Consider the following 12,096-nt stretch of genomic DNA (forward strand, 5'->3'; position numbering starts at 1 on the left):
ACACACCTTTGGTTGGGTGCACGTTTGGAGAGACTTAGACACATATTTGAGAGAACTTTGTAAGTTTTAAGGCCAAGCTCCTCCCTTTCTTGAACCCTTTCCTAGCAATCCGTCTCTTTGCTTCAAGTCCATCTTTGTGTGTAGGAGAGATCCTATGGGTTCTTGACATAATTGAATGAAGATTTTTTTAGTCCATCCAAAGTGACTTTGATTTGCTTGCTACTCTTGAAGAGTTCTTGAAGAGTGTGCGACTCCTAGATGATGATTAGCAATCACTTGAGAGCCCTCAAGGTGTGAAGGAATCAAGAGTTAGTACAAGCCCGGCGATGGCTGTCTTCATGTTCGATCAACCCCGAGTGAAGCTTTGACCTTCATGGTATCAGTCATGATGAGTAATAGATGGGCAATAACTTTGAAGGATCTTTGTGGGAGACGCTAGGGAAATATTTGTGGTTTTAGAACTGTGTCCGAACATCTCCCAATCACCCAAACCTCAGGTAAACATCACCGTGTCAAGCCCTCAACTGCGTTCGCACTCCCTTTCCCATGCTCTTAAGGATACTTAGCCTACTAGGACCTACGATTTTGGTAGACATGTTCGGTTCTTGTCTCCATCATAGATTGCTTCAATCCGATGAACAATATTCCTCAATAAAGCTCTCCAGAATTCTCAATAAATAAGAAATTTGTCTTTCGTTCTGCATCCAATCTGAATTGTTTTTGTTCTACTTGAGGCTGATTTAGGGCTTCTACTGCTCCTCCCTAGAAAGCATTAACAGCCATCCAGTTTCCCGATTTTGTGTACGGAAAAACTACTTGCCACAGGCATGTGCCATGCAGACACCATTCTACATATGACAATCCTAACAACTGGGGTGGAAGTTGACACGAAAGGTAGTGTCCCAACAAAGGGAGAGAAAAACATAACTCGTCTATCAAAAATTCTATCAGCACTTCGGCAGGTTCCAGAAAGAACACATTCGGGGGTCAAATACGAGCACAACAATGCAGATATCTCTAATCTAGTTCTGTAGTATTCTAGTTCTTTCGAGCTTGGTGCAGTTGAGCTACAATATCAAGCCTCAAGTAAATGGAACACGGTTTCTCTTCATTGCCATGGGTTCTTCTTTCGACCCGCTGCAAGCGTCGAACTAGTTTTGGAACTCTGCGGGTCAAACAAAATCATGAAGCATGTTTAGGGTGGGCTAAGAAAGAAAGCATAGGTGTTAAAATTAGTACGCTGGCAGACTTACCGATTTCGACTTCTTCAACTTGCCCCGAATCCTGTTCTTTTGAGGTTTCAGTTTATAAATGCGCACCATCCAGTGGTGGGTTGTGAAAACCTACATTTATCACCATGATAGGTAAGCACAAATCAGAAAACAGACAAAATCAACTTTAGCTGATGGGAAGGAGAATAATATCACAATACCTCCTCAAAATGTGTTAGCTTGAAATGCTTCTTTCCTATTTCATATCCTCTTACTCTATCAAAGCCTTTGCCATCAGTCTCAACAAACCTGAGGGGAACAAAGGGAAACAAATGTCAAAAGGTGAAGCCAACTGAATTTCTCCTATTGAATTCTAGGCGACATACCTGTAATAGCAAAGCTTGTACATGAGGCAATTCAACATAGTTGGAGTTGCTTGAGCATCAACACGGTACTGGCCATCTCTCTACCAAATATATAGGACACAAAAATATCAGAAAAAACATGAAATATGCAAAGTCACATATGTTTAACTATTCTTTTACTCCTTATCTCTACTACCTAAAAATTACGTAATGTTCCGTCTCCCCCCTTACGTCGAGCCCCGCTTCGTCCTTCATCGACACCCCTTCCCTCGCGAGCGCTTATTTTCCTTAAATAAACACGAAACAACGAGCGCAGCCCAGTTTTCTCCCCCATCCTGGCCCAACCTTTCCCCAGCTCCCGTGCAACGCGAGAATGCCCTAGCGGCTAGCGCTACCCTCGCACCCACTCAAAAAAAAAGGCTAGCGCTACCCTCGCCCGCCGCCACCTGAGACATCGCCCACCTCCTCCGTCCTCCCCTGCCACTGCGTGATCTGCCAAGGAGGACGACTGGACGACCATCCTACGATCGAGCCACGGTCGCCTGAAATCTCGCTGGGATGAATCCGGTCTCGGCCTCGTCCCAGCCGCTGCCTATTCTACATACGCCAAGGTGAAGATGCCCACCTCCCCGCCCCCCTCCTCCCCATACCCCTGTGTCATCCGATGCCAACGAGGACGACCTCCTACGATCCAGCCGCAGTTGCACGGAATCTCGTCGGAACAAAATAGCCCTGCCTTGTCCCAACCGCCGCTGGTAGAGGCTATTTTCTATAGGCCAAGGTGAGCATCCATGTCCAATGTGCGGCTGGTTCCATGAGCACTTCGTTCCCCGCAATGCAATCTTCTTCGTTGATTCGGAAAGGCGTGAGCTGTCTGTTTAACTAATTCAATCTAATTCTTGTTATATGGGAAACAACATGAACATGCTGCTATTTTTCCCAATCAGAATACTTCTGTGTGGAGAGAGCTCGTGTGTTGTATCTGAAGCAGAGCTCGGCCATCGGCGACAACACAGCCGGCTGATTTGCGACTGGTCGGAGGGTGAGCTTCACATACCTGTGCGCGTACGCGTAGGTAACACGCTATCTTGGCCGCGCAAGAGCAAGTTCACAGGTGATAAACTATATTCGTGATTTATGTTCACAGGTGATCTTGTACAGTAATAGCGCAATCCTGATTTGTGCCATTTGTTTGTAGTGATTGCAAGGGGAGAGATGTGCTGCACTTATGTCAGTAATCAGGGCGGGCCCATATCTATTATATGCATATTTTGTTAGTACCATTGTAATTTAGCAAGTTCTTGTTCTTTTCATAAGTTGTTTGCTGAACATTTCATGCCGCCTTGAGCATCCAAAAGTACTTTTGAATGCCTGTTAGTCACAAATCACGTCACACACCACATCTCTATTTTTTAGTTTAAAAATAACTATTCTAAATGTTCTTTTAATAACTATTCTAAATGTACTATAGACCGAAGTCAGAATATTGGTAAGCTCATTCTTTTTGTAAGCTATGGAGATGAAGTTGATGAGTTGTGTGAAGATGAAAGGAAGCCGTTGGAATATACTTTGATCAGCGGTGACCTTGGAGAGCGAATTGTGCCCCTACGTAGACTTTCCTGGAAAGTTGCTATTTAATGTTTTTTTGGTAAGAGAAAATATCACAGGGGACACAACTGCAGAAGCAGCGATTCAATGTTTTATTCAGTTTAACCATGAGTATTCTTTTCATGCAGATATGCTATGAACTAAATTATGTATCTTCTTCGCCCTTGAATTAGCTAATTGCCGTGGTTTCATCTTTTGACTTAGATATGCGCAAGGAATTGAATAATGCTGTTTTTTATCATAATCTGTCCATCGACAATGCATAAGAAAGTAGATATGAAGGACTATTTTATTAGTACTTTGATTCCATTTGATTTTCACACTAAACTAGGTTTTGTTGGTTCTTGAGTGAAAAGATACTTGATGGTGGAACAAGGTGCCCCTGATTAATTAGGAAATGAGAAAGTTGCATTTCAGTGATCATATTTTTTTCTCCATAGCAATGCATGTGGATTTAACTATATACAATCTATATATGTCTATTTCATCAACTAATACATGTATTGCACATGTTTTATACTATACCAATAGGAGGGTAAAGAGTTCTTGGTTGATTTATTTCTGAAAGCATGACCTAAATATATCACCAATGCATAAATGACTATTGTTCTCCCGTTGCAACGCACGGGCAATTACCTAGTGCTAACAAAAATACGTGGAGGGCACCATCTAAGAAAGGAATCCAGTACTCACAAGATAATCTGGCTCCTTGATGTGAGGGAATTCACCACCTCCTATGCGAACCATCCAAAGGAACTTGTTAATATCATCACTAGGGTAGCCAACCAGACCTGCAAAAGAAACTTCAAATGTTGAGAGATCTGTGATTTGCTGGTTTCAGGCCAGTCATTTCTTTTTCTCAAGTCCATAAAGCACCGACCTCCAAACACAACAAGCACATATTTAACATCTAAAGAATCAAAGATCTCCCATGCTGCCTTTTCTGGGGATGACATTGCTGTACCAACTGTTGCTATGTGAGTGTTGTTCCAGGTATTGTTGTCTACAATCACAGTCCTGTTAGCCATAGCAGTTGTTTGATAACCATAGTCCCACCAGGATGCAACCTGCAACAGAGCATCATATTGTAAGAACAGAAGACAGTTCACATAATAATAAAAGGCATGGGGGGATCATACCTTGTCATCCACATCTGTGTTATGGCTAAGCCATGCATAAGCTTCACGGAAATCATCAAATACATGCAATCCCTCGCGTGAACGAGATGTCAACACAATTGAAGGTGCAGAGTACGCTTCAGCTGCAGCCCAAACACAATGGACCTGCAAAGGTGGCATTCTTAATGTATCCCTCTATGTATAGAGACATTCTTTCTGGCAAGACTAAGGGCAGTGAACTTACCACATAGAAACCACCTAACGCGATCAGTAAAAGAGTGCACACAATAGATGCTTCCAAAGGCAGTACCGAAAGTCTCTTTTCCTTTTTAGGCTTCACAGAAACACTTTCTGTCACTTCTTTGTCCTTCCTCCTGTTCTTCTTTGATGGTTTTTCCTTTGGAGCTGCTTCAGATTTTTCAGTCTTCTCATTTTTGGATGAACTTGTATTGACCGTGCTAGCACTAGAACCATTTGGGCTACCATTCCCTGACTTTAGTTTCAGGAGAAAGAAGTATTCAATAACTTGTTCAACAAGGCATTTAGTGATTCAATTCAGACAGTGCAAAAGATAGAGATGAAACAACCGTACAATAGCAGGGCCATCATCAAATAGTTTTGATAGCTGAAATTTCATAGATCGTGTGAGGACATCGAAGGCTGAGGAAAGAGCAATTCCGGATAGAATGCACGCAGCAGGAGCAAGGACAAGCATAAGCCGAACCTAACAGACAGTGAACATGATGTTAATACATATATAAAAAAAACATAAGACTACATAATATCTGTACAACATATACTTACCATCACTCCAGAAAAATATACCGCAGTGACCAAGTACAAGACCATGAATGAACTTGCATCGGACAAAGGCAAGAAGCATGACTGAATCATGTTAAAAAATGAATTAGTTAGAATAAAGATTGATGCTAATTCACCCACAATTCAAATGGTGTATTGCTTACAATTATTCCAGCAGGAACCAAGAAGGCCAAAACATTGATATCCATAAAATAAGAGGGCCAGGTAGGGGGTTGATGTTCACTGACACTGGCAATGATGGGAATATACTTGCTTGCATAGGTTCTGTCAAAAAGGTAAAAACAATGGTGCAGCTTTTAGTACAAAAAAGAAACAGAGCAAATGCACTCTATCAGGACAGTATGAACAGAAGAAAGTACAATCAAAGAGATCGAAAGCAAGTACTAATTGGTGAAAGAAACTGCATTTCTTGGCCTAAATGAATGAGCATCAAAAGTACATTTCGTTGGCGACTCCAAAACCCAAGTATACAGCTGGGCAAAACTAAGAATTATATCATGCTTCTCAGTTTCCTGACCCAGTTTCTTAACTGAAACCACAAGATAAGTATATTTGATAAGATCCATGAGAACTTACGGGTCCAGTAGACTCAAACTGCGCCCACTCCAGCCTTTTGTTGGGCTAGATGCCACCAACGCTACGAGTATAGCTACCACTGCAAAACAAACAGCCCTGCAGGAAGGAATTCTCTATTAACATAAGGTGAATGAGAAGACACCAATTCAACAAAAACAAACGTTTATATTTGCAGGATATTATTTGATAGTTCCTCATGTCGTCAAGCTGATAGATAAGGTCAGAGACTTACAGGCCAACAGTTATAACAAGAGTCATAGCCATTTTGAACAGCCTGGGAGTCAGAAGTCCTTTGATGTAATACACAAAAGCAACCACATGAAGGATTATAAACACCTGCAATTCAAGTACACCGTTATCAATGAAATGAAGAGTGCAGTCATTGAATTTTCTTCACTTCTATTCAGTATTTGTGAAGTTCAGAGAGGGGTTGAGTGGTTAGACAATCTCTTTCAATAGGCTAGCATGATCTCGCATTGTTACACTTCTTTCGATTCAGCACCTCCTTAGTTTGTATGCATAATGCAGTTGCAGAAATATTGTACGTATTCATTGCACATAGATATCGAGAAAAATGGAGACCATTATGTCGGGCCTCCCTATTGCCACTGATGGATAACTTTACTGGGACCATGGGGGTGAAGGTGAAAGAGTTACAGGACCTCAGCTGGCCACTGTGGTCAATTTCCAGGAAAACTGTGGTTGCTACGCCTCAGAATTATGCAAAAGTGGCTTGTTGTGTCATAGATTTGCAGTATTTTGGGACTGCTCATCTAATCAAGAGGTGACTTAATTAACTTAGAAGAAGTAGCATAACTTGATATATCCTTGTATTGTGTGCATTTTATAGATGAACTGAAGAAAGGTAAACGTGTGTTTGCATTTGGACCAAAGGAAGCAACATCCATAAACACATTTCGTAACTGAAACTGATGTTTATGTTTTGCAACACATCTAGAATTCAACAATTCAAGAAACCTTCATCTTACAAAGACCGGTTTTAAGAAAATTGTAAGAGTCAATTGATTCAATAATATTTTACTGAACAGAGAAACACAAGAGGAAGAGAAGGAGTGCATAAGAACGTGAATGTAGTACCAGAAATGATGCAAAGTGCTCAGATGTCAATACAGCATTAAAACCAACGACAGGTACCAAAGCTGCCAGAAGTGTTCCCAGTATAACCTGCAAACGGAATAATTAATCGCATATAAGATCATTTCCCAGACAAATGGTACTAGTGAGTACTGACATGTTCAATTGATGTATTTTCATTTTTTGTGTTAAAACTCAAGAAACGGCAGCATAAATGTATGCACTTACAAGGGGAGCATATGCAATGTACAGTCGCGAAGAATAACGACCGGTTACAATGCACAACAGCACATGCATCGGAATAAGGTTTATGATGAATGTGTAGCCTCCCCAAGAACAGACCTGGAAAAAGCTAGTGCATGATTATAATATTCATTTGAAAACCATAGATCAAAACCAACAAGCTTACCATGTAGAAATATGAGAGAGCATTGAGCGTTGCATAAAAGAGTGATCCTGTGTTCAGTGTCTGTATATTATTCATAAATAAGTCAGTACATAATGCTATGTAAAAATGGAGCCAAATGAAGAAGCATCAGATGTACCATTACCTTTACATACAGATAAAATGTGAATATCAAGGCAAATATTGCTACAGCTTCATTATCATAGCTGCCAGCAACTGATCTTGAGATGTACGAAGGGACCTGTAACAATGTTAAGAGCAGTCTGATTAATGAATAATGATACATAAGATAACACACAAAGGTAATGCAGCATTCTAAGAAACAGCAATAAATTGGACGTCTTGCTTTTGTCTAAACCTGTCGTACATTGGGGTCTGTGTGTGTGTGTGTGTGTGCATGCGGGGGGCAGTGCAAAAATCAGATCCTGAAAGAGTTATATGGGTTGTGAACTCCAGATAATTGAGGTCATCAGCCAGGGTCCTTCTCAATAGTGGCAATGACGTCATATTATATCAAGATTTCCAAGTGTCATACAGTTTCAGACATTCAGTTACTTCCAACTATTCTAGAAATACTGGTTCGGCCTAACAAAAATCAGTAAGCACAAATCGTATGGCGAATTGTTCCTCAATTCAAACTTTTATGTTCCCACCCAAAGATAGGTAAAGCTAAAGGTACCTAACGGAGTCCCTAGCTTCATCCAAAAGTAGTTGTAGACCATGGCATAAGAAAATGAAAACATCTATAAATCAAGGGAAGTTTACCATTGCCAAAATGGCTGCTGCCATCAATCCAGCTCCAGTGCCCTTTGCCTCCTATAGAAAAGCAACATTAATGAGAACAGAATTACCAGATGAGTGGCTACTGTGAGAATGCATGCTTCTGTGAAAAAACAACCTTTGTCAAGAGGTAAGTAGCCCAGGAAGCGATTGCTGAGAAAATTGGAGCAGTGAACACGCAGACAGTCTCCACCGACAATGGGATGTTCAGAGCGTTTACCAACCTAGTAGACCAATAAAACATTTCAGGCACATTTTCACTAACTGGAAGGAAAGTGTACTCCTACAGAAACATACCACCAAATGCTTCCAGCTGTCAAAGTCAACCCAGGATACACAGTGCCACCGATCACACGACCAAGGGGATACCTGAAACAGAAGCGCACAAGAGAATTCAGACATGTATCTGTACCAAGTGTTCCGCTTTACAAGTGACTCTCACAGTACTAAATGACTCAGCTGCCTGCGAGGCTCTTACCATGTCCTATCATCAAACCAGTTCCAGAACTCGTAGATTCCATTCTTCGACAAAAACTGCACAAGCAAGGGGTAATTTAGAACAGATAAAATGCATAACTGCATCAAGCCAGCCTTCTCATGTTCCTACCGTAACCAACTGCTTGCCCTATACTCCCACTAATCATCCATAGCAAACGAAATCTACCAGACAGCGGTCAATTTCCAAAACCCAGAACCCTCCGCCCAGATTCACAAAGTCACAACGAAACATTGCAGTCCCTTAAGAACTGAGAACTCAATTCCGCGCGCTCTAGAACAGAACCCGATAAAATGGAACCGGGCAATCGAACCTGGGTGACGCGGAAGTTGAAGTAGGGGTCGAACTCGTGGATCACGCTCTCGTACTTGATCACCTGCGGCACCGAAACGACGAGACGCGTAAGAGAAACGCAATTCCGGAAGCGCTGTCCCGAAACGGGACCGGATCTGGAGGCACGGGGACGGGGGGCGGATCAGATCTTACGGAGAAGAGGCGGATCGAGAAGGCGAGGACGCCGATGAGGATGAGGGTGAAGGCGCAGAGCACGCCTCCGAAGGCGTTGCGGAGGCGGCCGGGCGCGGGGGCGGGCGCCGCCGCGTTGGCCACGGGCTCCGCCATTGCGGCCGAGTCGCGCCTGGGTGCGTGAGGGGGGGCAGAGAGGGGAAGGAGGGGGACGGGGAAATCTCTGTAGCGTTCCCAGGCGGAGACGAAGACCTCCCCCGATCGCGAGGTGCACTGGAGCCCAGTGTCTGGGATTTATCGCGCTTTTCTGCACAGCACCCTGGAGATAGTGGTTTTCGTAGCAAGAGGTTCCTCCTCCTTGTTTAGAGCATGTACAGTTGCGACCTGCAAATCTAGGCCCACGCCCGCGGGCGCGCCGGTCGCGTCCGCGGGAACTGACGGGGCACTCCTCAAATCCTATTGTCCACATCCGCGTATCTTATATTCGATCCCTTATATCCATACTACTATCTTATATCCGATCCCTCGTATCCATACTACTCCCACAATACCGAAATACTTGTAGTTGGGGGAAACTATTACAAGTTTCCCAATATTTCGCACAGAGGTAGTAGTATGCAACGTAGATAAAAACAACGTAGATCATCACAAAAACATAGAATTGGACAGAAAAATGCATGTTTCGATCACCAAAAGATCACCGATGGATGTCCAAAAGATCGTCAAATTTCACATAATTCACATAAACGACGGACAAGTTTAAACTACATTACTAAGAACTTGAAATGAAGATGGAGACGGCGGAGATTCACCACTTCCTCGTCGCCCTTTTCCCTTCCGATCGCTGGCGTAGCTGTAGGCGTCGGCGGCTGGTGGCGAGTCGTCCGACGAGGAGTCGTGGTCATCGTCGACGTCGGAGGTGTCAGAGAGGATGATGAGCCCTTTTTAGCCGTTGGACCTCCCTGTCCTGTTGCCGCTTGAGCTTAGCGAGCTGAGCCGCCTCCACTGCTGCCTCTGCCGCCTTGCGCTCGGACTGCTCAATGGAAATCTGGAGCGTCATGTCGTTCTTCCGACGGAGCCACTGCGTGTCCGTCTCCGCGGTCATAAGCGACTAGCGGTAGATGTCGGTGTCAAAACCGGCAGATCTCGGGTAGGGGGCCCAAGCTATGCGTTTAAGGATCAATGGTAACAGGAGGCCAGGGGACACGATATTTACCCAGGTTCGGGCCCTCTTAATGGAGGTAAAACTCTACTCCTACTTGATTATGATTGTTGAGTATGAAGATTATAAGAGTTGATCTACCTCGAGATCGTAATGACTAGCCCTAAATGTCTAGCCTATGAGGATTCTGATGATGGTGAAAAGTTGCCCTCTACGGACTAACCCCTCCAGTTTATATACACATCGGAGGGGGCCTATGGATTGTACAAAGTCGGTTTATCATGGAAGGAAACCTCCGGACTCTATTCTTGCCGTCTACGTGTTGAGAAGTCCCATTCGGACACGGTAGATGATCTTCGACTTGATCCTGTACGGCCCATGCAACCCAGCCCATACTCCTAGGCCGGACATTTGAGGACCCCCGAATCCAGGACTCACTTAGTAGTCCCCGAACTTGCCTTCAATGTTGATGTAGTATGCGGACGCAAGTCTTCGGCTTTGCAAGCTGATAACCCACAAGTATAGGGGATCAAAACAGTTTTCCAGGGTAGAGTATTCAACCCAAATTTATTGATTCGATGCAAGGGGAGCCAAAGAATATTCTCAAGTATTAGCAGCTGAGTGGTCAATTCAACCACACTTGAAAGACTTAATATCTGTACCAAAGTGTTTAATAGCAAAGTAGTATGATAGTAACGGTAACAGTAGCAAAAGTAACAGTAGCAGTTTTATAGTAATCGTAACAGTGGGAGCGGAGAAGTAACTAAGCAAAGTTCAATATGTGAAAAGCTCGTAGTCAATGGATCATTATGTCAGATGTAATTCATCATGCAACAGTTATAACATAGGGTGTCCCGATAAAATGGAAACCAGGCAATCGAACCTGAGTGACGCAGAAGTTGAAGTAGGGGTCGAACTCGTGGATCATGCTCTCGTACTTGATCACCTGCGGCACCAAAACAACGAGACGTGTTAGAGAAACGCAATTCCGGAAGTGTTGTCCCGAAACGGAAACGGATCTGGAGTCACGGGGGCGGGGGCAGATCAGATCTTACGGAGAAGAGGCGAATCGAGAAGGCGAGGACGCCGATGAGGATGAGGGTAAGGCGCAGAGCACGCCGCCGAAGGCGTTGCGGAGGTGCCCCGGGGGCGGGGGCAGGCGCCGCGGCGTTGGCCACGGGCTCCGCCATTGCGGCTGAGTCGCGGCTAGGTGCGTGAGAGGGGGCAGAGGGGGAGAGGGACAGAGAAATCTCTGTATCGTTCCTAGGCGGAGACGAAGACCACTCCGATCGCGAGGTCCACTGGAGCACAATGTCTGGGATTTATCGCGCTTTTGCGCGCAGCACCCTGGAGATAGTGGTTCTTGTAGCAAGAGGCTCCCCCTCCTTATTTAGGGCATGGGCAATAATGTGAGGCGTCGAAACTGGTACAACGATTTGACGGTATGTCGTCCCTGCTCACATATCATGCTTGCCGAAGTATTTATCAAAACATTAGTTATAAATTAAATAACATGGGCTCTTTCTAGCAATTCAACATGAACTATCTACGTCTCTTCTCCTAGCTTTGGCACAAAAATGTGACTCTGTTTATGTCGCTAGACAATTTTGTTTACTTTCGGCACCAATCGTGCTACCGCTCTTATGAAATTTTTAGATTCGATGTCCTTCTACAATAGTTAAACCAAACTAAGTATCGGCAGTACGTTAACTTGACACCATTTTTTAGCACGTAGTATCTCGTGTTATTGTCACCTTGCGAGTTTTCTCTTTCTATGTCATCGATGGTCAAACTCAAGAATGAACATCCCTCCAAATCAATCATCTTGTTTGGCTTCACTTTCTTCCATTGAAATGTCCCTTTCAATCATTTCTTTTTCTTCTTTGTCTCACCATCCTCCTTCCTATATTTCTTCATCCTCCCACTTTAATCTACGCGAACTCCTCTTCGCTCTCTGTTTCCCATCACTAATTCCTCCTAGCACTCGGGGTG

The 12,096-nt window shown here is 43.9% G+C and overlaps 1 protein-coding gene across 1 annotated transcript; it reads right to left on the reverse strand.

Annotated features, from left to right (window-relative positions):
* Positions 1–652: 652 nt before the first annotated feature.
* Positions 653–9,158, reverse strand: LOC119349032 (dolichyl-diphosphooligosaccharide--protein glycosyltransferase subunit STT3A). Its single transcript, XM_037617044.1, has 23 exons — positions 8,964–9,158; positions 8,791–8,853; positions 8,460–8,515; positions 8,279–8,350; positions 8,100–8,205; positions 7,967–8,017; positions 7,347–7,442; positions 7,205–7,264; positions 7,024–7,137; positions 6,799–6,885; positions 5,933–6,036; positions 5,701–5,796; positions 5,268–5,388; positions 5,107–5,187; positions 4,895–5,026; positions 4,547–4,795; positions 4,324–4,467; positions 4,065–4,251; positions 3,878–3,975; positions 1,598–1,677; positions 1,433–1,520; positions 1,254–1,343; positions 653–1,165 (listed from the first exon to the last, which is right to left on the reverse strand). Exons 1-23 carry the CDS (start codon positions 9,096–9,098, stop codon positions 1,109–1,111), a joined length of 2,367 nt encoding a protein of 788 aa, XP_037472941.1. The 5' UTR covers positions 9,099–9,158; the 3' UTR covers positions 653–1,108.
* Positions 9,159–12,096: the final 2,938 nt, after the last annotated feature.

Source organism: Triticum dicoccoides, chromosome 1B (assembly GCF_002162155.2).
Source record: "Triticum dicoccoides isolate Atlit2015 ecotype Zavitan chromosome 1B, WEW_v2.0, whole genome shotgun sequence".
NCBI lineage: Eukaryota > Viridiplantae > Streptophyta > Magnoliopsida > Poales > Poaceae > Triticum > Triticum dicoccoides.

Bases quoted from the DNA above. Each gene is read 5' to 3' on its own strand.
- LOC119349032 (XM_037617044.1), bottom strand. From the start codon at position 9,098: ATGGCGGAGCCCGTGGCCAACGCGGCGGCGCCCGCCCCCGCGCCCGGC. The intron at 5,027-5,106 runs GTAAGTATATGT...ACTGTCTGTTAG, and splicing joins TATATTTTTCTGGAGTGATG to GTTCGGCTTATGCTTGTCCT. The intron at 1,166-1,253 runs GTAAGTCTGCCA...TTTGACCCGCAG, and splicing joins AGTTGAAGAAGTCGAAATCG to AGTTCCAAAACTAGTTCGAC.